This window comes from Poecilia mexicana, unplaced genomic scaffold, assembly GCF_051168715.1.
Source record: "Poecilia mexicana isolate PSO_F unplaced genomic scaffold, ASM5116871v1 scaffold_16, whole genome shotgun sequence".
Classification (NCBI taxonomy): domain Eukaryota; kingdom Metazoa; phylum Chordata; class Actinopteri; order Cyprinodontiformes; family Poeciliidae; genus Poecilia; species Poecilia mexicana.
Genome location: NW_028263385.1, coordinates 12,972,440 through 12,999,940, shown reverse-complemented (window position 1 = coordinate 12,999,940; position 27,501 = coordinate 12,972,440). Strand labels below are relative to the sequence as shown.

At 39.0% G+C, this 27,501-nt stretch overlaps 1 protein-coding gene across 4 annotated transcripts in view; it reads right to left on the bottom strand.

Annotated features, from left to right (window-relative positions):
- The window catches only part of chd4b (chromodomain helicase DNA binding protein 4b), a 30,403-nt gene extending 11,994 nt beyond the window's left edge, over positions 1-18,409 (bottom strand). Inside the window, exons 1-28 of one of the 4 annotated variants that reach the window (XM_088013566.1) lie at positions 17,981-18,409; positions 17,461-17,715; positions 16,853-16,977; positions 14,624-14,869; positions 14,402-14,517; positions 13,709-13,808; positions 13,390-13,621; positions 13,168-13,289; positions 12,402-12,525; positions 11,385-11,557; positions 9,900-10,145; positions 9,031-9,234; positions 8,681-8,892; positions 7,929-8,060; positions 7,717-7,816; positions 7,412-7,603; positions 6,253-6,453; positions 6,022-6,159; positions 4,861-4,982; positions 4,597-4,770; positions 4,273-4,414; positions 3,154-3,403; positions 2,940-3,064; positions 2,770-2,862; positions 2,545-2,686; positions 1,742-1,911; positions 1,408-1,594; positions 442-528 (exon numbers count right to left, since the gene is read on the bottom strand). In XM_088013566.1, coding sequence (XP_087869692.1) covers positions 442-528; positions 1,408-1,594; positions 1,742-1,911; positions 2,545-2,686; positions 2,770-2,862; positions 2,940-3,064; positions 3,154-3,403; positions 4,273-4,414; positions 4,597-4,770; positions 4,861-4,982; positions 6,022-6,159; positions 6,253-6,453; positions 7,412-7,603; positions 7,717-7,816; positions 7,929-8,060; positions 8,681-8,892; positions 9,031-9,234; positions 9,900-10,145; positions 11,385-11,557; positions 12,402-12,525; positions 13,168-13,289; positions 13,390-13,621; positions 13,709-13,808; positions 14,402-14,517; positions 14,624-14,869; positions 16,853-16,977; positions 17,461-17,524 — 4,219 coding nt within the window. In that variant the 5' untranslated portion in view covers positions 17,525-17,715; positions 17,981-18,409. Of the gene's footprint in view, positions 1-441; positions 529-1,407; positions 1,598-1,741; positions 1,912-2,544; positions 2,687-2,769; positions 2,863-2,939; positions 3,065-3,153; positions 3,404-4,272; positions 4,415-4,596; positions 4,771-4,860; positions 4,983-6,021; positions 6,160-6,252; positions 6,454-7,411; positions 7,604-7,716; positions 7,817-7,928; positions 8,061-8,680; positions 8,893-9,030; positions 9,235-9,899; positions 10,146-11,384; positions 11,558-12,401; positions 12,526-13,167; positions 13,290-13,389; positions 13,622-13,708; positions 13,809-14,401; positions 14,518-14,623; positions 14,870-16,852; positions 16,978-17,460; positions 17,716-17,980 lie in introns of all 4 variants that reach the window. The other 3 variants (XM_088013567.1, XM_088013565.1, XM_014969918.2) reach the window with 3 other exon arrangements.
- Positions 18,410-27,501: the final 9,092 nt, after the last annotated feature.

Genomic DNA, 27,501 nt, shown 5'->3' with positions numbered 1-27,501 from the left:
AAATACAAGAAATGTCTGTACATTTTTAACAAATATTCAACAGTCAATTTAAACAAGATAGGACGCAGTTCAGCTCGCTGATAAATCGTTGATTGCTTGATTGTTTCCCTTTCCTTTCTTGTTGTCTTTCCTTCTCACTCTACGCTCAACGCAGATGATGCACTGACAAGTGTTGTTTCGTGAGTTGTTGTTGAGATTGTCGAGGAGGACATCGTAGGTGTCGTCTGAATCTGTATAAGTATCTGCAGACGGGGCGGTGGGAAGGCTGTTAGTCAACGATCCAGAGATGTTCCTTAAAACTCTACGACTGGAGCGCCAGCATCAAACTTTAAACACCGTTAACGTTAACACCGTACGGCTTGGAGAACGGACTCAGACGTTTCAGGAATGCACATACAACCCACCTCTTCACATCAGCAACCTTCAGAGACAGAGCCATACCTTCAGAGCGTTCGTCAAAGTCCTCGTCTCCCTCCTCTGAGGCCACTGAGTAATCAGACTGGTTGTCAGACTGATCCTCCTGCCAGTCTACACAGAACAGACAGAAACCTTTATGAATGAGAACTTAAACAGGACAAAACCTTTGACCACCTGATGACAAGCTGATAAGACTAAGAAACGACTAACATCGAGCTATCAGCTAGTTTTTCTCCCAAAGAGAAAAGACGTTTTCAGATTTTTCTTAGAATCCTTTAGTTTTGGTTGCAAAGATAAACAAACCAAAACTGAAATACAGTAATAAAAATATTACACTTTTATTGGCATTACAATTTTTGTATTAATTTGATTGTATAGATTTTAGTACTTTTATGTAGCTTGTAATAATTTGGTATTTTGATGTGAGATGAATCTCATTTTCTCTGGGCCTCATTAAAAACGGCTGAAACAAAGTCAAGAAACAAAATGGATGCAAAAAACGTCTCTAACTGTCCTCCTAAAACTCTGACTTATGTTTAAAATCAGAAACAGGAAATTTTGGAAACAGCTGCTACAATTTGATTAGTTGATCACATTTCTCCTAACAGCTGCTCTATTAGGCAAAGAAACTAATTTTATTGTCCTACTTTTAAAAGGAGGTGAAAACTACAATAAGAAAGGTGAAAATGTTTTATAAATGTTTTATTTCACACACCTCCAAAATGCAGAGTAAACATAAATAATAGAGATGTTTACAATTAATCTAATTAGTGTTTTTCTGTTTAAATCTATGTCTAACTGAATGAAGAGAAGTAATTAATTTCCACTTTTGTAATTAAAAAAAAAACAATTTTATGACTGACACTACATCATTCTAGGTTTTATGAGATTAAATATCATGCAAAGTTCTACTTAGCTCTCCTAACATGACCACACAGACACAAACAGCACACACACAGAGAAGAGGTTGCATTATATATTGTTCTGTACCCTGTCTTATACCTCGGTCCTCCTGGGAGCCGTCATTGTAGTTGACCGGCTTTCGAGTACGTTTGCCTTTGCCCAAATTGCGGGCGAGATCTTCCTGTTGCTGCTCATAATGGTGTCGAAGCAGTTTCTCCCAGTAGTCGGGATCAACGCTTTCCTCCTGCTTGATCACCTCTCTTTCTACCTCCTCCTCCTCAAAGAAAGAAGACATGTGTGGCTCACATACAACATAAACCTCCTTAACCTGTTTTATCCAGTCAACATGCTTTAAGAGTACTGGAGTAATAAGACGCATGTTGACTGTCAACGAGATAAACTAACAAGTCCTACACTTTACCTCATCGTCCTCATCTTTGACAACATACTGGGCCACTTTAAAGGAGCTGAGGTATTCGTTCATGCTCTGCAGCTCCGTGTCCTCCGTGGCATCCTGGTTCCTGTCCAGCAAGCGGTCAATTGCCTGGTCGTCATAGTGAATCACGCTGCTGTCATCCTCCTTGTTGTCTCCTGAAGGCGAGGCAAGGAAAAAGGCGAGGAAATGAGACAATTTATACCCAAGACATCAGTCATCTGCTATTCAGGAAAGCCAATTAATCTCAACCTCTTATGAAAATCTCCCAGGACAAAGTTTCAGTGTCAGTGTTTCCAAGCCAAACATCATTAAATATGCACTTCTTCATGACATGGAGCCTATTAGTGGATACTGTATCAGGAATGGTTGGGTTTTAATTGGACATGCGAACAATAAGTCAGTTTCAGAAGCACAATACTTTTGTGGGTTTGCTGGAAAGGCTGAATGTCTGGAGGGTAAATTGCTTTCAACAGGACTTATGGTATTCATGGGATTTGTAGTTTTTCCACAGCCAATACCACAAATCACAGGAAAACAAAGCACACACAACAGAAACCATGAATAAATTAGATAATGATGTCTCTAAACAAAAAATATTAATAATCAGAATGGAAATTATTGAGCTCCTTTTTTTATTGCGACAGGCTTAGACACAACTAAATGGACTCCAAGAACATGAGTGGAAAATCAGCTTGTAAAAACTTAAGTTAAGATCATTGGATCTGAGACTTTTTTTTCCCCGACCGTCCACATAACCCTGGATTTCTTTTTGCTAAATATTCTCTCACCTTCTCCAACTTCATCCTTGAACAGCTCTTCGGTTCCAAACTTGAGAATGTCGTCAAGTTCCTGCTTTGACATGGAGCCCGTCTTGGACCCAAGTCCGGGCCGCACCACCAGGTGAGTCAACATCATCTTCTTCTTCGCCACCTGACAACGAAAACACAAAATAAACATCTAGGTGCGTAAAATCCTTTTTTTTTTTAAATAATCACTGTTTCTTTTTTCCGAACCTGTGTGATCCTCTCCTCAACAGATGCTTTGGTAACAAACCGATAGATCATCACTTTCCTGTTCTGGCCAATACGATGAGCTCTGCTGAAAGCCTGCGAGTAACACACGATGATCAACCAGAACCCAAACATGGCTGCCTACAAGCACATTTAAGACAGCGTTGGCCTACCTGGATGTCATTGTGGGGGTTCCAGTCAGAGTCGTAGATGATGACCGTGTCAGCAGAGGCGAGATTAATCCCCAAGCCACCGGCCCGGGTTGAGAGGAGGAAAGCAAACTGCTGAGCTCCTGGAGCTGTTGGGGCAAAGGGCAGACTTCAAATGAGAAAAGCAAATATCAACTATCAAGTGAGGCAAAGATAAATATGCAAACACACATCTCACCATTAAAGCGATCGATGGCTTCTTGTCTCATGTTGCCGGTGACTCCGCCATCAATCCTCTCATATTTGTAGCCTTCGTTCTCCAGGAAGTCCTCCAGCAGGTCGAGCATCTTGGTCATCTGGGAGAAAACCAGAACCCTGTGGCCTCCCTCTTTCAGCTTCTTCATCATCTTGTGAAGAAGCATCAGCTTCCCTGAAGCTTTGGTCAGGGCAGTACCTTCATACATGCCATTTGGAAGTTTGGGAGCCTCCTGAAAAAGGAGAAGAACTTGCATGAAATTTAAGGTTTGTCCACTTTTCCCACAGTAAAATTCAAGCAGTAACAAGCATTTTTAAGGTGAATTTTCACCAGGCTTTGGAGATGAAAGCAATACAAATGAATTTTAAAAAGACAGCTTCAATTAATCATTATATGACACAATTTGATACTGTTATTCATAATCTCTTCTGACAGTATTATACATTCAACAGTAGGGACAAAATAAACTAAAAGAACAAAATGTTATGTTTTGAAATGTCTCTCTCTCACACACACACACACCTATACACCTTAGTGGAGAACAAAACACAAACCAAAAAAAAAATCCCACAATTTCAATAACTGTCTCTGTATGCTTAAACACATTATACAAAGAAATTACAAAATAAAATCTCCAAAACACACTCCTGCTAAGTGTTAGGGCATTTAGCAAATATAAATAATTTTGTTAACCTAAAAAGAGAAACACTTAGTTTGGTTTAAATTCAGACAGTGAAGAAAAAATGTGTCTGTTTTTTTAGGTGTGATTCTAACTGTAAATGTTTTCCAAATGTAGGCTTTTAATCAAGTGTTAAATTGCACTTCATAACAAAACTATGAGGTTAGAATATTAAGCACTTTCAAAGACTTTATACAGAAATCAAGCATTTTCCAAAGTAATGGCTTTACATAAAAGCCATTAATTTTGAGCTATTAATGAGGAATTTAAACTATTTTTAAAACCCAGTCTTGAGAAAATATTTTAAGCCTTGTATTTAATAAAAAAATAAAATGTAATTAATTGCTGTGAAGAGTGTATGTAAGAGTGCAGGACTGCATGTCTCAGTGACCAAAGTTAATTGAATGAAGCATAAAACGTACTGTTGCAGCGGCTGGAAAGAGGTAGGGATGATTGCAGCACTTTTTAAGGTCCATGACGACGTTGAGCAGAGACACTTGGTTCCCACCTCCTCGAGTGTTCAACGCCTCAAAGTTGCGTGTCAGAATAAACTTGTAGTATTTCCTGTATTAGCAAATCCAAATTAATATATGGGAAAAGTTAGAACAAAAGCAAAATCAGATGGGAGTACAGGAGCAGAACTCATAGCAAGCAATAGTTTGGGGTTTAAAGTTTCCACAATAAATAATAAAAAGACTCTTTCAAAGTAAGTTTTTAAAGCAGTTACATTTAAAAGTGCTGCTTACTTCTGCATGGGGCTCAGCTCCACCCGGACAATGAGCTCCGTCTTCGAAGGCATGTGTTTAAACACATCAGCCTTCAGCCTCCTGAGCATGTGTGGTCCCAGCATGTCATGGAGTTTCTTGATCTGGTCCTCTTTGGCAATGTCTGCAAATTCCTCCAGAAACCCTTCAAGGTTGCTGCAGAAAATAAATCCAACATTACCACTCTTTGCAGGTGGACGCCCCAAGAAAAACAGCCACGATCACGACGGCTGCAGAGCTACTGACTTGAATCTCTCCGGGGTTAAGAAGTTCAACAAGTGGAAAAGCTCCTCCAGGTTGTTCTGAAGAGGAGTCCCAGTCAGCAGAAGCTTATGTTGCAGCGAGTAGTTGTTCAGCACTCTGAAGAACTGAAAGAATAAAAACAAAACATCTTTTTAAATTATCCTTATGAATAAAAACAGTACTGTAAAGAAAAAAGTAGCAATGAAGCCTTAAGGTGTTTCCACACCTGACAGTCTGGCAGACTCAACTGGGGACCAAAATTGAAACATTTGTTACATTTGCTTTCACACTGCACTGTGTTAAACAAGCCAAGCTTTTGAAAAACCTGTTCCACTCCTCGCCTGTGGGTGGCACTGGACCAAGAACTACTGATGGAAACAATGCAAAAAACCTCTGAAGAAGACATTGAGCGCAACTTCCTTCTTTACAAAATGTAAACAAAAATGGAGTAGTGTCAGATTTTATCGGTTTTAGGATTTCTCTTTTGTCTTTAAGAAAACACCACAAGCTATTTATTTCTCCCTCTAGAATTAGATTCTTGTGTTTGTTTTGGTTGTATTTACCCAGAATGCCCTGCACGAGACTGCTTGAAAAGCTCCCTGCTTTTCAAGCAGTCTCTGTCTGCTTAGCTAACATATATGCATTCGAACCAGAGTTCACTTTAATCAAACCAAGTCCAAGGTTTTTAGACAAACCAGAGTTTGCTCCAGAGTCTGGCCCACATCAGTTAGATTGCGCATTCACACCTCCCTAAATGAACTGGACTTTCTTAGCAAATGAGCTAAAGTTCGATTAAAGTGGACTAAACATGGCTGGTGTGAATGCACTCTTAGTATCAATCTTTATTTGCATAACATCTTTCATACAATGTTGGGAAATACAAAGTGCTTCACAGGATTAAAAACAGGACAACACAAAGTGGTTAAAAGCATTCCAAAAGAGGCTGAAAAAAATCAAAAAAATCTGTCAGTAGTGAAGCAGAAGCAAGAAGCAAGAAGCACCAAACAAGAGAGCATTGCAGTAATACAATTAGCAAGTCATAAGAGGATGGGCTAATGTCTTAGCTTGAGAAAGACGATGTCTTATTACAGAAATATTTTTGGGAAGATAAAATCCACCCGCTCTAATGGTGCCATTAATGGATCATTCAGGATTTATTATTACCTTGGACTGGTTGTTTTTGAGTCTGTGTGCCTCATCAACGACCAGGCAAGCCCATTCGATGGACCCCAGTACAGCCTGGTCGATGGTGATCAGCTCATAGGACGTCAGCAGAACGTGGAACTTCACTGTCGAGTCTTTCTGTTGAGTGCAGAGGTTGGGCGAAACTTCAGTTGGATTTCAATAAACAAATCAATCTGTCCTGTAACTCTTACTCTTTTATCACCTCCCTACCTTCATCTTGGAGGCCTTCTTCCCTCCCCTTATGGCATTTCCCTCGAACGAGAACTCGTTCTCTCTGATAACAGCCCTGCTGTCTTTGTCCCCAACATAAGTAACCACGTACATATCGGGGGCCCACATCTCAAACTCTCTTTCCCAGTTAATAATGGTGGACAGAGGAGCGCTGACCAGGAAGGGACCTTTGGAGTGACCCTGTGACAGCAGAATGCAGGATTAGACCAATTTAAAAAGTTCAAATCAATACATAAAAACGCATGTCTTGCCCTGCCATTAGAATAGAGATTCGAACTTTGGACTCATCCCCTTTTTTGGGCAAAGTTAGTGTGTGTCGCATGTCTGAGAACCCGACCACCTTCACTGAATGACAGAGAAGGGCAGACTGGACAGGAAAAGTTCTCCAGATTTAAAATATTCTAAAAGAATGTAATTTTGCTGGCATACAACTGTTCTTAATGCAAGAATAAAACACATAAAACCTAGAACTGGACAATAAATTAATAATACATATCGTGACAGACGCATCATCAACAACAATATATAGAATATTGAGTACAAAGAATATTCACTGAATTCTGAGCTGCTCATTTTATGATGCATTCTTCAAAAATCAAGAAAATTATTGACAACCCTCACCATCCTCTTCATGAAACTGAGTGTTTCCCCAAGATAGACAGACCGCTACAAAAGATCTTTCCTGCCTACAGCCGACACTATCTACAATAACTCTCTAAAGAACTTTAATTAATATGAGTTTCAACAACATTTAATTTCCCTTTTGGGTATTTCTGAATTTGAATTTGAACTTCTCATGGCCAAGGTTGGTGGAATCAACTGACTAACTCTTTGGTTACCTAGCAACTCACTCACTCTATGGTTACCTAGCAACAGTCTGCTGAGTAACTTGTGCAGCAGCAGTTTTAGGTTTCACCACTGCGGCTCATAACTGCTTAAGAATAAAAAATGGCGCAGAGTGAAAACTATTGATAAAACAGAAAAGGTAACACCACCAGTTTGGCAGTATTTCACATATCGATGTTGACAATTATCAATATCATAAAATTTCGTACCAGTTTTTCAGTTATATTGTCCAACCTTAATAAAACCTCACTTATCACAAATAATACCAAGGATTCTCACTCTGGATTCTCACCTCCTTATACAGAGAATACAGGAAGACAGCCGTTTGAACTGTTTTGCCTAAACCCATCTCATCAGCCAGGATGGTGTCGGTGGCCTGGGCCCATGAGAACCGGAGCCAGTTCAAGCCCTCCAGCTGGTAGGGATGCAGCGTGCCGCCTGTACTGTCCAGGTAGTCGGGCTGGCGATCAAACTTGATGGTGGGCTGGTAGGAAGAAAATATTCAGAGAACTGTTTTTTATACTGCCAACAAATAAAATAGAATACACCAAAGTACAAATGTTTAATTTAATTTAATGGTAGATAGAACAGACTTACATCTACAACTGGATTAGCAGGTGGCCGTTCCGCCTTTTTGACTTTGACCGTTTTCTTCAGTTTTTTGCCGGGTCTCCCCTCCTCGCCCATCATCAGCTCTCTATTTAGTCCAGAAAATAAATGTCTAAATTAAGATAAACATTTCCCCCTCATAGACACTTGGCTCCATTTATATTAAACTGTTTCCTTAGATATAATGAACCCCTCCATACCTGTGATTCCAGTATATTTGTTTGTACGTATCATACTCAGGTATGTCCATGTCTTCACTTTCCCAGGTTGACTGGTCATAGGGCAGATCTCTCCATTTGATTAAGTAATGAACGTTGTTCTTCTTGTCAACACTAGCATTAAAAAACACATAGGAAACATGAAGCTTAATTTTTTAAAATGGACAGTATTACATTATAGCTTCTAAAAAACAGCCCAAGTGCGAAAAAAATTTTGTGGCGATAACTTAATGTTTCAAAAAACTCTTTATTGTTAAGTCACAATCGACAGGCACTGGCCCATTGCCTAGCAACCCAAGCAGAGCTCCAGCACGTTTGGTCAGCTGGTTTTACCGCACCATGCACTGTACAATGGCTGCTGGAAAAGACAAGTATTTTGTTGCTCACTTACTATCCAGAGATCACTTGCTGCATTTCAGTTGGTTGTGCAGGAGGCTCTACTAATGCTTTTCAAAAATGTATGGATGTACAATTGCAAATCTGTTTGCAGCAGTGTAAATGTTGAATTAGAGCTTGGGGGGTGGCCAGCAGCAGCTTATTTGGATTTAAAGTGACAGAGGCCCTAAAAAGCTTATTAACCTGATCAAGAAACCATAATAGGTCACTTTAAGAAACACCTAAAGTTATAGCAACCACCAAACCAATAAAAATGTTAGATATGAAATAAAATAAGAGTTAAAACAACTTGTTTTTTATGTTATATGCTCGGTCTCCATTTTGCATATTCCCCCTACCTGTGGTTAAGGACGCGGTGGATCATCAGCCACTCTATCTTAACCCCAAAGCGTCCAAAGTCCTCCTCCATATGAACAAACAGAGGATCTTTGTTTTTTCTCTTTGTGCTCTTGTCATCATCGCCTTCGCCTCCAAAATCCACAGGTGGAGGTTCGTCCATGTCGGTCTTCCTCTGGTAGTTACGGAACATCACCTGGCAGTTCAGCTCCAGCTGCAGGGAAGCAGCAGAACGGTTTATGGTACCGTTATATTAAATGTTGGGGTAAAAGCTTAGTTAACTCCCAATAACTGTTCAAATTAGTAAAATGTTTGATACAATTTTCACACATTTTTAAGGGACGATAAGTACCTGCAGCTCCAGCACCCAGGAGCAGTGCCAGTAGGACATATTGCACCATTTGACAAAGAACTCCCTCTCCCGACGGCCGGCCAGAGGAGGGGGATCAGGAGCATCAGCAGGCAGGTCAGCAGGCCGAGGGACAGGCATGGAGGCCGGAGGTTCCCCCCAACGCCACGTTAAAACCTTCTGCACTTTTCCTTTCATTGGGGGACACTGGACGAAGGGACGTTGACGTGAGTCAGGAGAATAACAACAAAGAAATGAGGAGTGGCTTAAAAGGTTTGCACTGAACTGCTTTTATAATTGTCATGTAGGCCTGTCGCAATAAGCATTAAATCAATTAATCACGATTAGCATGATTTATCATTTTTCATATTTCTCTCTTTCTACCAAAAACTGGATGACAAAGGTCCTCAGTCTGGTGATTTGGTCTCAAAGAGCCATTTTTTTGAAGGGCGGTTTTGTTTACTGAGTATTCAGAATCCATTTTATTTGTTGTGTCTGTTGTTTTGTTTATTTATTGTGGATACTGAAAATGTCTTCCAATTCCAGTGCTGAATATTCAATGGAATTTACAGTTTACTGATCTTTGAGAATATATTCCTGCATTGTTTTGTAATTATATCACTTGAAAATGCTCTCAAAACAACAATATTATCGTTTATCGCAGTAACTTCTGGTACAATTAATCATCCAGGAAAATATGGTTGTGGTGAAAGAATCTTAATCAGAGGTGCAAGACAGGCAAAGTTTGTCTGTAGTACAATATGTAAACTTATCCTGATCGGGAGGATCAGCTGTATCTGCAGTAGAAAGCTGCATTTGCAATCCAGATTCAGAACCTCCAGAGCATGCGCAGATGCAGACTCGGTGCTCACCTTGCAGCGGGGGCAGATCCACTCTCCGTTGGGAATCTCGGGGAGAGGAGGGTTCAGGCAGTGGATGTGGTAGGAGGAGGGGCAGGTGTCACAGCAGAGCAGCTCTCCACCGTCCTTACACACTCTGCAGAACTCAATGTGGTGGTCGTCTTCCTCCTCCATGCCATCATCTCTCCTGTCGTCATCGTCCTCCCCTTCAGCCTCGGACAGATCATCTCTAGCCTCCCACTGGATCCCCTCCTTCTCCTTGGTGTTGCAATCAGACACATGAGGAGGAGGTGGTGCGTGTTGAGGGGGGGAGGGAGGTATGCGGAATGGCATGAAAGGAAAAAGGGAGAGGTGGGGGGATTTGGGAGCGAGAGCGGTGGAGGGTGTGGAGCGTGCATTGAATGCGTGTGCATGTGGAGTCAGAAGGAGGGAGTGGGAGAGGGGGGACAGGAGGAAATAGAAGATGGAGGGTGGGATGTATGGAGGAGAAATGAGAGACGACAGACAGAGAAATGTAATGTTAGGAGAGACAGAACTAAAGTGCCAAAGCTAAAAAGTAAATTTTGCTTCTTGTTTTCCAGAAATTCTCTAAAGTAGTTCACAACATTTTAGAAGCAAGCTCAAAATACTCAAACCTCCAACCTGGGTGGCTCTGATTAGGGTGCTCCAAAAAATGAGCCCTGAGAACAGTGATCAGCCGATACTTACATGTGAAACCGATCTTATCTGCCTCGGAAAAGGTCTAAAAATCAACCAATGTTCTATTGGTCGTCCAGCAGCCCACTGTATTTTGGAGCTAAACATTTTTTTAAATTTGACAGGAAATTTGAAACCATCACTTGATTGTTATGTGTTGTGGGAAGACATTGTTAACAACATCTAAACACCAACTATAAATTCTTTAAAAAGGCAAACATTAAGAAAAAATACAATTACAATAAATATGTTTAATCCTAATTAAAGTGTCAAACAGTTTTGATCAATTATTCGTGACTTGTCACTCAATCTGCTGAAGTTTTTAGTTTGTAGACCGGTAAAGACAGACAGTGGTTACAGAGTTCAGGTGAATTAGAAAAAAGAAGAAAAAAAACACCTCTGTCTCACTATGTGTTCACATACTGAGCATACTATGTTGCCAGTGTGCTTCCAATATTTCCACCAGAGATTCTTTAAACCATCTTTGCTGTCACTGTTATTGGTGTATAAAAAAACTGGAATACGTAAACAAACAATGTTTAGCCTGGTGGGGGTGTAAGTAAAGCCTGGTGGCCCGCCAGGCTTAAACACACTGGAAGAAACCCTGCACACCGGCCCATCAGGTCACCCCACTGTTACCAACTCAGCAACTTTATTACTATATTTAGCAACATTTCAGACAAAAATAATCACAATCTGCCAAAATCAGAATCAGCAGGTTTGGTTTTTAAAGAGTGTTAATAGGTGATCGGCCAGAAAACTGCAATCGGTGCAGCCCTAGTTCTGATGATTTGTACTCACACAGTGTGGACAGCTCCACTTGCCCTCTGGAGCCTTCTCCATGTCTGGGTCCAGACACACCATGTGATAAGCTCTGGGACAGGTGTCACACAAAATAATCTCTCCTCCCTGCTGGCACACCTCGCAGTAGTCCTGGTGGTCGGTCTCATAGCCATCGCCATCTTCTGTCTCCACTGACAAAAAAAGAAAGAGTCCCAGAAATAAACATGTCCGTGAAAACAGGAAGCAGCTCAGCATAAACTTGAATGACGTAGTGAATCTTCCTATACTAGACTGAAGTTTGTTCTTAAAGAGGCTTGTACATTTTTCACAAAGTGAAATTCAAACATTTTCAAGACAAATTTTCAAACTTTTCCAGCACAACACAATACAGATGAACTAAAGAAGACGGTTTAAATTCTCTAGTATATGACATCATTTCTTCCTGTTAATTAATAATGTCTTGTGATAATATTCAACATTCTTCAGCAGGGACAATGTAAAATGAAATATAACAAAATGTTATGGTTTGAAATGTCTCTCACTGGTCCAAGAACAAAACACTTAACAAAAATAAATAAAATTTTTATAACATTGTTTAATGCACAAAATATAAGACCTGTATCTCAACTATATAGATCAATAACTTATTAAGATATAAGGAATAATAAATATTCTATGCACTGAAACAATCCAAATGAATAATGTTAAAGTAAATGACCTCCCTGCTCAAATTAAAAGCTTAAACACAAAATACAAAGTAGTACCAAAGAAAGGCTCTAAAAATGTTTTTACCAAGTTTTCAGGATTTAGCAAATAGAAATCATTTTGGTCACTGTAACCAACCTAAAACAAGAAAAATTTTAGTCTGCTTTAACATCAGAAGGTGAGAAAAAATGTGACATTTTATTAGATGGATGAAAATATCTAGTTTCAACTGTAAATAATGTTTATACTGAAATCAAGCTCTTTCCAAATCTTAAATTGTAATTCAAGGTTTTTCTACATTTAGAGTGAAAAAAGCATTTTTTTCAAAACCTTTCTTCTTCTTTTTCGTATTTTTGGATTTCTTCTTAGGACGGCTGCTGCGGTTGGAGCCGTCGGACACTGAGAAACTGCCGTCTTCAAAGTCGCTGTCGCCATCAGGCTCGTCTTCATCGCTCTGATCGGGCGCAAAGGTAAAAGACAATTCCTAAAATAAAGTCTCTACACATTTTCCATCTTAAAATGTTTTGCTTTTTGTTTTCTAAGTGCAAACATTTAAGTAGTTCACCCTAATCTCTAATTTACTCTACATTAATATGACATTAATATTATTAATATAAGATGTTAAAATAAAACGTAAATTTAATTTTTACTAGTTTCTCCACTGTTTGTTCCATGACCACATCAATAAATATCACTAAATTTGAAAATATGATTAAATACAGTTACAATATGCAGTTTAAATCGAATTTATTTAAGTAAGTGGCGTTCTTAAGTAGATCGTTTCAAACAGGGATGTTTTTCAAGATCTGTATTTGTTGTTGTGGCGCTATAATTGCTGTACCATATAGTCAAAGCCACAAAGTTACCTAAAAAAGAAGTATTACATAGTTTTTTTATCATCACCATTATCACAATAGTACCACAAAATATCGCGATAAAATTCTGAGTCTATATCGCCCAACGCTGGTTGAATCTAACTTCTTTATGTTCATGTTTTTTATTTGTTTTGTATCTTTCTGATGCACCAAAGAACAATCCCCCCCCAAACATCCTTAAACATAATAAACCAGCTGTAGAAAATGAATAAATATCTTACAGAGGAGCGCTTTCTCTTGCTGTTGAGGCCCCCTAGTTTGATTTTAAGTGGGGCCACCTTCTTGGGTTTTGGCTTAGGGGGAGGCTTCGGTGTAGGTTTTGACCTTTTGCGAGCATTTGGACCTAAACAACAGAAGCAAAAATTTATTTTAAATTTTAAAATTACCATTATTCTCAGTTTTAGATCAAAAACAGTATCTCTAGCTTTGGATATCTGCTGTACCTTTTCCCTCTTTGGTCTTGGCCTTGCGGAGTGGGGGAGCTGGAGCCGGCGCTGGGGGCGGTGCAGGTGTTGGAGCGGCAGCAGCAACAGAGGCAGGGGCAGGAGAGGGAGTAGTCACAGGGGAGGCAGCAGGGGCAGCCTCCACGCCTCCGTCAGTCCCCACAGCCACCATGTTCTCCACTGCTGCAGCCACATTGGCAGCTGCAAGGGCTGCATTGGCTGTGGCGCAACCCTGGGAGGAGGGAACGGCACAGAGTGAAAGTTTTTGCTAATTTCAAGCAGAGAATAACAGAGAATAATTATTAGGGAGTTGTAATACCTTCAGCGGGTTGTTGGTGCTGAATTCTCTCCACTTAGCCATCATTAAGGTCATCATCTTGGATACGGGAATTTTGGGATTCTTTGCTGCAATTAAAGGCCTAAAAACGAAAAAGTTTATTGTTTCTTTTTAGAAGTTTATTTACATATTTACTACTGGGAACAAGAAAGAAACAAGATATGTTGTTGTCCCGATTCACTTTTTTCTCTCCCAATGCCAATACCGATATCTGAGGTCTCGTATCGGCTGATACCGATCCGATACAGAGAAACAGAGCTGAATTAAAACATTTATTTTTATAAACACAGACATAAATGAACATAATTACAAATTTATTTGATAATTTAAATGCATGAATTTCTTCACTAGCTTGGTCAGCCATGTAAAATCAACAAAACTTTAATTTGTTCAGTCAGTCCAGTTAGGAGTAAAACAGCCGATGCAAAATAAATAATAAACTCAAACTAATAAACTGTTTTGATCAAAAAGCTAAAAATTAACTGCATCAAACCTTCTTTCAAATGGTTCAGAAAGTGCAATTAGCAATTCTAAATATGATGTAAAATAAATCATAAAGTATAGAATTAGAATGCATAGATCTGGCATCCTGTCATTGATACCCAATGTATCATTTTTTTCAATGTCAGTACAGATATTAATGTCAGATCGGTGCACCTCTAGTTTTCCCCTCACCTAACAAACTGGCTGAAAGCCTTGTAGTTGGTGAGAGAGCTGTAGTCTTCCTGAGTAAAGACATGATCGATGTCCTTCATGCCCCAGGCCTCCAGCAGCTGGGCGGAGCTTTTCGGCTGTGGTGGGAGCAGAGAAGTTGGAAAACAAAGCCAGTCAGAGGAACTTCATTCCTCCAGGAGCTGCATTTGCTCCTTCCGCAGGGAGTAAACAATAAAACTTTACCTGGCAGTCATCGTCATCGTCATCGTCGTCTTCTGGTTCCGGATCTTTGCGTTTGCTCTTAGAGCCTCCTTTCTCTCCGGCCCCACCTCCTTTCTTCTTGTCTTTTGCAGAGCTTGAGCGTTTCTTCTTTTTTCTCCCAGGGGCATAATCACTCCCTTCACTCTCTGACCGCATACCTCCTTCATCTGCATCCCTCTCTGCCGCCTCCATTCCCATCAGGTGCTCTGGGGAGCTGACCGGCAGTTCCTACAAAATACAGACCCACTTTACTAATTACAAGAGGGCACGGCTCCTTACCAGGTTTTATTTTTTCCATTTGTCGCTTGCAGAGGTTATGATACTCCTTTAGGCTCATTAGTGAAAATTTGATGGATTCTGCTCTGTTATGCATGAAACACAAAGTATGACTCTTCCCATTCTTTAAATTAAGTTATTTTAATGCATCACAAATTTTATAGGTACAAAAATGTGTCTTTTGTAATGTTTTAAGCATTTACAAGAATACATTAACATAAAGGCAAGTTTACTAATGCAAGATTCTGGTGTTTTCCTAGTTGTAATATTGCAAACTAAAAGTTATGATTTTTAACTGCTGGTTTGACAAAACAACCACTTTTGTTGTGAGGGATCTGAAATGTTTTCATAGTTCAATTTATCAAATATTTCATAATACTGTACAGTAAATATAACCAGGTCACTTGAGACTCAAATAGTAAACCTATTTCATATTCAGCATAAACCCAAGCTTCTGTTTATATCATTTACTTTAACACTTACTGTTCACTGCATTGCACAAATATATTGTTCATTCTTTGTTTTTACAATTTGAAGATGTTTGCACGTAAAAAAAAAAAACGCTACATAAAACATCCATAATTATTTTATCGTTATTCAAGACAAAAAAAAATCCCTTATTCTGGAATCTTGTCGCATCGTGCACAAAAGTTCAATTATTATTCAAATTAAAATGAGAAATTACAGAAAGTATTTTTTTCTAGTGCCATAATGGGTGGCAGTAAGAGCTATTTTAGGAAATAACATTGAGATATTATTGCTGAATATTGTAATGATAATTTAAATTATGATTAACTCATATTTTCCTTTCACTGAAGCACTTTCATTTTCACCATCACAATGTTCACAACTACTCTACCCAAGAGTACTGAATTTGGTCACTAAGATTGATACCCTTAAAAAACTGAGTTTAAAAAGTTTTTAAACTTATTACATCAACGTCAGCAAGGTTTGGATGATCTGTAAGTTTCTTTACAAGCCACAGATGGAAAATTGATCAATGCATGAGAGGCTGAAGCTCAGCGTGAGCTTCTCATGGCCAATTCCTAAATAATACAAACAGTTAATAGATGCAAGTAATTTAAAAGCTTCTGTCTATATTATTGGTGAAAATTCAATTTAATGTAATCATATTTGAGGTTTTTACATTTTTAATTTGTAGAAATATGAACAATAAGGGTTTTATTTTTATTCTTCCTATGCTAGAGCTGGCAATTTCTAAATATAATTTATATGTTAAAGATGCGGTATGCAACTTTCATAAAAAATATTTTTTCTTCTCATTAGTGCATTTAGCAGCACTGATAGACAGCGCTAAGACCTGCCTCCTGGCTCTGATTGGTTGTTTTTGGTGGGTGCATTTCTTCAGATGGGAAGAGCTGGAGGAGATTGATGTTTATCTGTCTCAAACTATGCTGTCATGACACAGAGACAGTTGTAACAAATATGTAAAAAAAAAAAAACATTATTTTTAAAAGTTGCATACTGCAACTTTAAAGGGAAAACCTTATATCTTATTTGTACCTATATTTTATATTTCTTATATAACAATGACAACCAGGAATAGGTGTAAGTCAAATAAATATTTAGAATAGCTGAAAATATTTTTTTACAATAATTGGGGGAAAAACATCAGTATTATTATGTAATTTGTGACTCCATAAGGTTTAAAATTACTCCAACTGAGTGTGGATCATATTTTAGCATAGCTGTGGGTGGAATTAATTTCCCTAATTTTTAATGGGGAAAGTTATTTGCATTTGCATCGACTTTTTCAAGACACAAACTGCCTGTTTCCTTGCTGGATTGAAACACTCAAGGAACCTGCTCCAAAATCAAGGAATTAAAAAAAAAAGTTTTTCTAAGCTCCCTCACAAATAAATACATCAATTTAAATATCCAGCATGCAAACTTTGACAGAAGCAGCGAGCTCACCTCCCGGATGGGTCTTTGCCTCTTGCTGCTCCGGCTCTCTCTGCTGCTCTTCTTGGCTTTCTTCTTCTTCTTCGACTTGGGTACCTCGTCCAGGTCGGAGACAACATCCTCCGGCTCTTCTTCATCTGCAAAGGAGACATGCTCGCATTATTATTAGTTTCAGGAGAGAAAACACGACTGCAGGCCGGAGGGGGAGAAGACCACGAACGAACGCGCGCGCTGCTCCATCTGGCACGACTGGGCAAACGGCTGTGCACGCGCGCACACACGAATGCGTCCGTGAATGCCACAACAGCACAGGTTTAAACTTACCCGATTTCCTAACGCTAAAAATAAAATAAAATAAAACTTTAACAGGCCACACTCTTATTAACACATTAGCGATGTTTCTTTTAAAAAATATTAAATAAATAAATAACGAAAAGTGTGAACACTTGCTTCTCAAGTTAGCTAACTAATCTGTCATGGCGAGTGACCCGAGCCGAGCCTAGCCGAATACTCCCGGCTAGCTTCAGCTAGCATCGCGGAGAAGCTCAAGTTACACAGAGATGGACCTTTCTTCGGGGAAAGGAGGGCGAGAGAGAAAGGGGGGCAAACGCCGAGCTTACCGTGAAGAACTGAATGCTCCTCTGGCGCTCCAAAGTCGTCCCTCTCATCTTCGCTACACGACATTTTCCCCCTACGAAAGGTTTAAATTTATTTCTTTGCAGGGCGAATTAATCCCCCGTAAAACCTCGCTCCTCGGTCGGCGAGGGAGGAGGGAAAATGACGTGGGACTGGTGGAGAATGGACCGGGGGTGTCCAGGAAGGGAGGGTAGCGTGTGAGTAGGGGGGAGTGAGGAGTGGTGGTTGGGCGCTTGGTGCTGGAAAAAAACAAATAATGATACATATGATTGGCTCGAAGCCTGCCCAGTTGGAATTGTAAACACACTATTAAATTGTCCACCTGTCAAAACAAACAAGTTATTATGCAGGTAGATCCCAACAAAGGAGTGGATCAACTTACAGGTGACATTTATCCATGTTATTAAAAAATAAAACAATAAATGCACAGCCTCTTATGAGAAAGGTGCATCAGAGAAAAGTTTAAGCTTTAAAAATTCCTGCCTTCACATATTGGAAACTTACTGTAGTGTGCGTGTTGTCCGGTTCGAGGTGTGCTCCCTCTTTCGGAGCGACAAATAAAAACCAATCACACTGCTTCAGCGCCAGATGTTGTTCTACGGTGCTCACCCATTAAATCCCCGAGTGATATTTCTGTTTCTTTTCGTAATGACCCCAAACACGCGGCTCCGTCCCCCACTTCTTGTTTCCCCCTTACCTTACAGGCAGCGCTTAGCTAACATCCTCACAAACACACAAAGGGGGCAGACATCCCATAATAATCCCCCCTCTCCCTCCCACACGCACGCAGGACTCTGCATAGTTACCTCGCAACGGACAGACCATAATACTCCGGCTGCCCCCACCCCCTCCAACATGCACGCGCACATGCATGCACTATGCACATGCACACTTCTTCCCCTTTCCACTGGAAGTCCCAGCCCCCTTAGCAACCCCGTTGTCATAGTGACACCCCCCCCCTCCCTTGCTCCAATGGACAGACCATAATACTCCAGCAGTGGCAGCATACATCCCATAATAATATACAACACCTAAAAAGAGAAGAAGGTAAAAAAAATTAAAAAATAAAAAAACACAGATGGTCCTTGGAGGAGATCAGGTCCTCTAGTGACAGACCATAATACTCACCGGGTGTCCAGCTGGTGTTAAAACTATGCAATAAATAAATAAAAATAAGAGAATAAAGTGATGGATTTTGTTGTTAGTGGTGCTCACTCAGGTGGACGGCATGCCGGCAGTGTGCGGGTCAAACACCCTGCAGAGGTTCAGTGTTTACCCGAGGCCTTCTCTCTCAAATATTACCCCTGATTCTCCATCAGGAAAATCAAAACGGTCCCACGCCAACAGGTGCGCAAGTGCACCAACAAAACCAGCAGAGCTGCTGCTGCTGCTGCTGCTGCTGCTGGTCGGAAGCAGTTCCATAAACCACTTCATTAAAAGAAACCACAACGTGCAGTTTCAGTGAGAAAAAGTAGTAAACAATTTAAGCTGCGCTCAAATCAGACAGCATGCAAGGAAAGCTGTTTAAACTGTTTATCTGTAAAGATTTATCCACCATCTTGTCACACATTCATCTGGTGCCAGAAACTATTCATATTGCGATTCTATGTGAGTTTTGGCTGCTGGTTTCGTAAAAAGTAAACCAGCAGTGCTACTGAACAGTGATTTATGTTGGCAGTGTTTATTGTTAGAAAGTAAAACAAACTTTAATGTGCAACAAGTCGACAGGAGAACAAAGCAGGAGCACATCTGGATTTCATAATTCTGGTATAGTTTAGCTTCTATGAAAATGATGTTAGTGACCCTGTTTGGGCCTGAGGCCGCCTTGCTGCTCCAACACATCTGTCCCACATCTGTTATCTCAAGAAACATAGTCACAATCCATAAATTTAAAGGACCAGTATCATGTAAAATCAACTTTTTTTTAGCTTTACATGATGTTATAGTGCTATTTCTGAAGTGTTGCTTTTATTCCTTCATCCATTTTTTGAGAAATCCCTTTGATCTCCATGGCAACCATTTAGCTGTTCAAAACACCTGGGTGGATCTAGCTCCACCCCCAAACCACAGCTCCTCCTTGGAGCTGCTTTTTGCAAGCTTTCATGTTACTCCCTTATTCTGCTCCTTCAGAGCAGAGTGAGGATTTTGTTGTTAGTGGTGCTCACTCAGGTGGACGGCACCTGAGTGAGCACCACTCAGGTGCGGGGTTTGCTAATTGCAGCAGCAATTAGCAAACCCCTCAGTGAGCTTCGGCACTGAGCTACTTCTCAGTGAAACTGTGGTAAAAAAATATATATATATTATTAGAGGATAAATAGAGGGGAGATGTGATAACTTCCTAAACGCAGGAATTTTTAAAGAGACAGAGGGCCAATTTCAGGAAGCTAAATTACAATGTCAAATTTATTTTAAGTCATATTTGATATGGTATTTTTTATAACAACTGAAGTTAACACAACTGTGTTAACTGAAGTTATAAAATTGCCATTTTTGCTACAAAATTATTATTTTATAGCAATTGATTATGCTATGAAATGGCACTATGTGCCTGCCACTTTAAGAGATTTATAACAACATTCACAATGTTGAAGATTCCCAATCAGCCTATGCAGCTCCACAATTTCAGTAACAATTTTAAAGATAAAATGGTTTTTATCACCTTAAAATAGCTGACTTACTTTTATCATTAATTCTTAAAAATTAAGCATCCTAATGGTAAGCATATCGTAACTGGAAAACAAATTGAATTTTATAAACATAAAGGCACTTCAGACATCTTCATCCACAGATAATGAGGAATAAGAATTAATCTCTACCTCTTTCACAGATTTTGAGATAAATAGTAATTGTTTGACCATTAAAAAAAGTGAATCGGAATTGTTTACATGTACTTAAAGCTGCAGTATGTCACTTTTATAAATATTTTATTACATATTTGTTAAAAGTTGTGACAGTATGGATGGTATGAGACAAATAATCTGTGAAAAAGTCAAGGTCCTCTGCCTTCTCCCAGTGCTAAATAGAAACAACCAATCAGAGCCAAGAGGCGGGTCTTAGCAGTGTCAATCACAATCTCTTGTGTTGCTCCCCCTGACCCTATTCTCTCTGCTACGCTGCAGCTAGCATAGCATGTTGTGAAAGCTAAGGCTAGTTAGCATAAACTGTTTTCCAGTAATGGGAAGTTGTTTCTCTTTAGCGAGAGTACACGAAGTTGATTGACAGCACTAAGTCCAGCCTCCTGGCTCTGATTGGTTGATATTGGGATGGGTGCGGAGCATTTATTCAGACAGCAATAGCAGCACAGGAAGGAGGCGGAGGAGATCCATCTTTTCACAGATTATTGTCTCATAAACTGTCACAACATGGTGACAGTTTCAACAAATGAGAAAAAAGAAATTCTTTATAAAGGTTACAGACTGTAGGTTTAGAGATTTATTGCTGCTTTTCCATGTAAAGGTCAAAGTTAACTGTATTAAACTCGGCTTAGACAGTAATGTGCTTTGTGCATGTTGAATTCAAGCACAGTTTTTTAGAGTATTAAACTTCTTGAGTTACATTCAAGCAATGATTATATGAAGGTAAAATATAATAACAGTTAATTTAATTACACTATTTTTCAGGGTATTTACTGGTCAATATGCAACCACTTGGAGTGTGCAGCAAATGTTATCAAAATTAACACACAATCAGTAGAAATTCTTAAATCAACTTTAAATTATTTAAATTGCTGACTTTCTGATAGTTTTCTTGAATAAGTGTAAAATTAAGTAATTTGTCAAGTGAGACTGTATGACCCCAGGTGACCTTCAGCAGTCGCAAAATCCTCTTACATCTGCAGTTGCACCTCGGTTTGTAAAATAATTGTCAAAAAATGTACTTATTAATTCAAAAAAATACAACTCACATAGTTTATATTCATTATAAAAGGTGGGATATATATTTTCAGACATTTGTTTTTGTTAATTGTCATAAGTTTAAGAAAACCTTAAAATTTTAACGGAAAATTTAAACTTTACATGTCTACTAAAATATATGTTATTAAACAATGTATCTACTCAGTAGTTGAGTTAGCCTTCTTTTAGTGCATTGGTGTGTCATGAAGGTGACAGAATTTCTTCCCTCCACACAACTTTCCAGTGATATGCTTCAGTGCAGCACTCATTGACCACCTGTTTTTATCTAAGACTGTAAAGTCGACATTTTACCCAGGACTGTGTAGGCCATGGACCTAGCACAACATTTTGTTTATTGTCTCATGTAACTTTCTAATTTTCAGAGAAAAATAATTTCTGGGTTTAAAATGTATCATTCTGTGAGCAATTATCAAATCAAATTGAGTTACTTCAATTAATTAAGTGTCCAAAGATGTCATAATTTATTGAGAAAAACATGAACTTTTAATGCAAATATGAAACAGATATAAGTTGAACGTGTTTGCTAGTATTACTGAACGTGAATTTTAGATGTGCACAGATCATTTTAAATATCTCTTTTTAAATTATATACACTTGATTTTATGCAGCTCACTTGTGGCGAACATACAGCAAAGCCATTGTTATATATTTATGTTGAATAAAGACAGTGTTTGCCTTTTGAGGATGTATTTCAGATCTTCCTTAATCTCGTTATTACATCCCTCACTGAGGTTCACATTTCCGTGCTGTTTGTTTTATTAGAAACTATAATTATAAGGGCTTTGCCTGTAATAACACAAAGTGACATAAGGCATCAATCTGGAAACACTGAATCAGTAAAAGTCTGCAAGAAAAGAAATATATATTACACGGAGTTTTTTCTGCTACAAATCAGTCCATCTATCTGTAACAGCTGCAAATATAATATCTGTTGAGAATTAGGTTTAAAGTTATATTTTTACCAATATGTTTATTCTGACTGGAAGTAATATTTTTGAGCTGCACGGCCAAAGTCCCTAAAGATTAGGGTGATGGCGAGGAGGTTTTCCAACCTCAAAGACTTACAGCTCACCAACAGAAAAGGCGAGAATACCAGTGAATATTTAATATTTGTCATAGCAATTATAACAAATATTTGATGTTTTAATAATCCCTGTTGTTAGAAAGGTTTGAATGTTTTTCTTGGATAAATGTAAATTAAATCATATTTTTATTTCACAATTGATACTGCTGTATTTCAGTTTTAGATAAGATCACTTTGTAATTGTACACTGCACTTTAATTTGGTATACTGTCTACTATCTGTCAGAGCTTCTGATGTTATTTTTAGTAGGAGTCATCCAGCTTCACTCATATTCCCCTCTTGATACGCTAGATGTGTAATCGATAAATGACTCTGCATCCCACACTTTTTGAAGTCATGACTTCTCCCTCTAAAGGTCACATATGCACTCACAGACACCAGCAGATGAAATTCCCTTTAACAATGTAAATACAAGCTCCTTTTATTCCCCATTCACAGTAAATAACGTGGCATACTCTTCGTAAAAATGAAGATCTGAGCCAAAAAAAACAAAGGCCTTTCTCCTCACTCCAATGGCCACTAGTATTCCCTGTGGTACGGTGCATGCAGATCGCATAGCAACAAAGCCTTATGCCTGGCTATTGTCTGCTACTGTTGCTTGAATGCCCCTTAGACAGGCATGTGTGCGCGTGCACAGGGCTCACGTGCGACACCGTCACTAACACCTCATCCCGCTATCTGCTCCCTCTATCCCGTGTGTGCAGGCCGCAGCCGGGCCCCCTCCCCTCTCAACGCCACCATATTTCCATAACATTCATGGGTCATCCATTCCCCTCCCTCTCTGCCACCCCCACTTCCCTGCCTGACAACACCACCGCCCGCCATCCCATAATATTAATGCACACACACACACACATACACACAGCAGTGCATTCAGCCCTTTGTTGGCAGGGATGCCTGAGCAATGCAAGCGTGCTCATGCACAGCGATCATGTGCACGCCTCAGATGATTTCTGCATCTGCACTCAAACTGCTGAGGCAGGTGGGCCTCCAGTAATGCAGGAGCTAAAGGTGAGAGGTCACGTTTCGAGGGGGAACATGCCCGTGAAGTCCAGAGGCACCCTGAGGCAGCCATCCTGAATGAGGTCAATCATCCCCTCCGTGCAACCATGAGAGCATGGAGGAAGATCAGTTTAGATGTGCCCCATCTATCCAGCAGACACTCTCAAAGTCCACTGCTTCTCTCTTTAATAGGAGGAAATGCAAGTCATCTCCATGTACATGTCACGACTGAAGCTTTAACAAGCGTCTCTTGGCTACAGTCAATCACCACCAGACCATGTCAGCATGATAAAACGTCTACAAAATGGGGTAACGATAAAGATAAAAAAAAAAAAAGAAGGCAAGTTATTTACGAGAGGGGGTGAAGGGACGAGCATAACAGAGGCGCTGGACGTGACGGTGGCCAAGCTCATCACCATGGTGTTGCTGTGGGAGACAACAGAGGACGTCACTTGGAGAGACGGGGGACACAAAGGAGGAATACGACATGAGGAGGACCGAGAGAAGGAGGCAAGGAGTCGCCCGTCTCAGCAGATAAAGACGGGGGGAGAGCGAGCAGAGAAATTTGGGGGAATGAGAAAGTGTGCAGACGGATCTGTCAGCAGAAAGTCTGCGGTGACGTTTTGAGTTTTCCAGCAGCAAAACACACACAAAAAAATGATGTCTGAATCCCCAAGTTTAGCTGTTGTGAATTTCATCTGAAAAGTTAAATATAAATAAAATATTCTATAACAAATGCAAACACATTACAACCATTGACAAAGTTCCAGCTGCCAAAAGGTCAATTTAAAGATCTGTGCTGACTATGAGGGAAAAGTTTTTAATCAAACTGTATCGATTTTTGTAATTGTTTCTTTCTTGTGAAGGAGCATCAAAAGCTGAAAACATGTTTTACTGCAAAAAAAAAAAAAACTATTTTCCCACATATTGATTTCTTCTGTTTTTGTCATACATTAATGTTTACGATCTTCAAACTAATTATAAGGGAAAGACAACCTGAGTAAATACAAAATGTAACTTTCAAATAATGATTTAATTCATGAGAAAAAACATTTGCAATAACAGGTAACAGGTTTTTTACATCAGTGTGGAGGAACTTTGGCCCAGTCTTTGTAAAATTGTTTTAGTTCAGCCACATTTGGGGGGTTTTGAGTAAGAAGTCAGTTTAAGGGACATCATCTCAATCAGGTTTGAGTAGAAACTTTGACTATGCCGCTCCCAGATCTTCACTTAAATGTTTGCAAAGGTCAGAAACTGATGGCTGGATATTCTCCTTCAGGATTTTCTGCAGGAGAGAGAAAGTTGTGGTTCCATCAATTACAGCAAGACAAGCAGGCAAATCAGCCCCAGACCATCATACTGCCACCACCATGCTTTACTGTCACTGTAATGATATTTTCCATAAATAATTTTCTTATTGTTGAATCATAAACATTGACTTTCACTGAGGCAAGTGAGCCCTGCAAAGGCTTATGCACAGCTAATTCACGATTTGATCACCTTTTTTTAGAGCCAGTTTAGTTTGGAAAATAAATTAAATAATAATTTAGAAATTACATTTTGTATTTACTCATGTTTACTCAAAACCAGACAAAATCTGTTAGTTCACACTGTAGCTATGCTACCAAAACAACTACAGAGAAATAAACAGAACATAAGCAATTAAAACTGTAATTAAGTGAAGGCCGTAAGAGGCTTTATATTGTCATAAAATGTGTGATAAATCTGGGTATTTTTTTCAAACAGGAGCACAGATAACACCTTTGAATCCCAGCAATATCAACAATATCCTGTGAGAATTATTCTGTCATCAGAAGTGTCTGTTTTATTACCTCCTTATTTATGAACATCCCAGTCTGAGCAAACAGGCCGAGACAGACGGAGGGGAAGCTACTGCATAAATTTTAAGGAAGTGCAGCTACACCGACTGCTGAAGTTCAAATATTTGTAAACAATAAAAAAGAAGTTACTAATGCATTGTTTAAGACAGAATATTTGATTCCACCAAGATGTTTTATTTTCAGATTTGTGACAAACTCTTCTCTTCTGCTGGTGCGACTATCTGCGCTCTCCTTATGCCCTCGCTCCCTACTACCTTGTGATTTATTTGCCTCAGTTCCAATATTTGTCGGCAGTGTGTTTTCCTCCCCTTGTCTAAATGTCACCCCTTCTTCTAAGACAATATAGGGAGTGGGAGAGAAGGAGAACCAGGGGGCAGATGTGGGGAACACGGAGGAAGAGGAGGGGGAAACTCGTAAAATGAGCGACAAAGTTTGGGAAAATTAAACATTAGGTAAGACACTTTCTCACATGCAAACATGTACTGTATGAAAATGCAAAATGCTGCATTGTATTTTCTGATCAGAGGAGTTTGGAGGGAAACGGAATAAAAATCAGACAGCTCAGTTATAGTTGAGTGTTTCTGTGGTCAGACAAACATGCAAGGATGCTGAAAGAAACTCTGCATGCACAGAAATCCACATGTAGTCGTACTTTAGTGGGATTTCGTTGATCTGCCTTAGATTTAGGCCCAGATTTCAGGTCTACTGACATATTCTACATGCAAGTAGAATATTTTACAGCTTTAATACTCACAATTATCACATTTTTCAAACATTTCCTCCTCCTCCTGTCTGCATCACTCCACACCCTGGATGACGCCAGCCCTCCCTGTCCCACCCGTACTGTCTTCCTCCTTTAAAACCAATCACTCCCATCTGCTTTGCTCTCACACATCACAGCTGTCTCAACTCAGCATGTTTTCATGGGACAAAACAATGAAAAATGACACTCTTTTTGTTTAAAGTCTTCCTTTGAATGAAAACAAAAACCCTGCAGTTATTCATCAAAACCTTGTGGATTACATTTTTTCTCCTTATCTCAGGTGAATTTTTCTAACTTGAAATTTCAACTGGGACATGTGGACATATTTTGATTTTTCTAAAGATGAGTTTGCAGTTTCTGGAACAACCCTGTAAGTATTTTTGTTTGCTGACTTTAAAAAAAACACACACACACATACAAAATGTGCAGAATTGGATTGCAGGGTCAGATTATGATAATTTCTAAAACACAAAGTTAGTTTGAAGCACAAATTTAGTAAATTTATTTTTTATTTATAACCTTTTGACTAAAACTGAATTCATTTTCAGTCACAATTTATCAATCTCTAATTTTAGTTTTAGTCTAGTTTGAGTTTACAAAGTCTGACAAGATTTTAGTTTTTGATTTAGTTCTGGTCACACACTTATATTATGTTTCACTATTTCAAGGAAAGTTCCCATTGAAATAAAGTTTTCAGTGAGTAAAATTTAATGTAATTGTATTTTATTTTTAACACTTTTCACAGAAAATATTGGCCAGTTTCATTGTAATTCAAATGCTTCATGATTTTTTTTTGTTTTACTATTTTTTACAAAAATAAAAAGTGATTCAGGTTTTCTATTTAGTTTTCATCCGGTGTTCGCCACAAATTCTTTTAAACAATAAAATAAACAGTTTGCAATCACAAACTTTCATCTTGAAAGCCTAACGACAAATGTTCACCTTGTTTTCCAGCCACAGTATAGTTCGAAAAGTGATGAGATTAATCTACAACAGATGTGACTTTATAACCAAAAGAAATAATCAGATATTCGTTGCAGCTGAGAATAACCAAAATAAAAGCATATCTGACTCTAGTGGATTGTTATTTATCTTTATCTGCTCCTCTCTATACAAAATACAAGATCTTCACAATACTTAACATGATTTTTTTATTGTACATCTTTTTAGGTATAAATATGTTCACTTAGCTACTGATTTGCCAATAGTTTTTCATAATTTTTTTACACATTATTCTGATTTACACACTTATTCCACATAACACAGTGGCTTCGATTATATGCAGAGCATAAATTAAGCAAAGTGCACTTAAATAAAGATGACCCTCAGTTTGAGCAAACCTACCACCAGATTTTCAATCCACTTGTGAAATCTAATTTTAAAAACACTTTTAAAACAACATGAATTTCAAATGTTGTGAA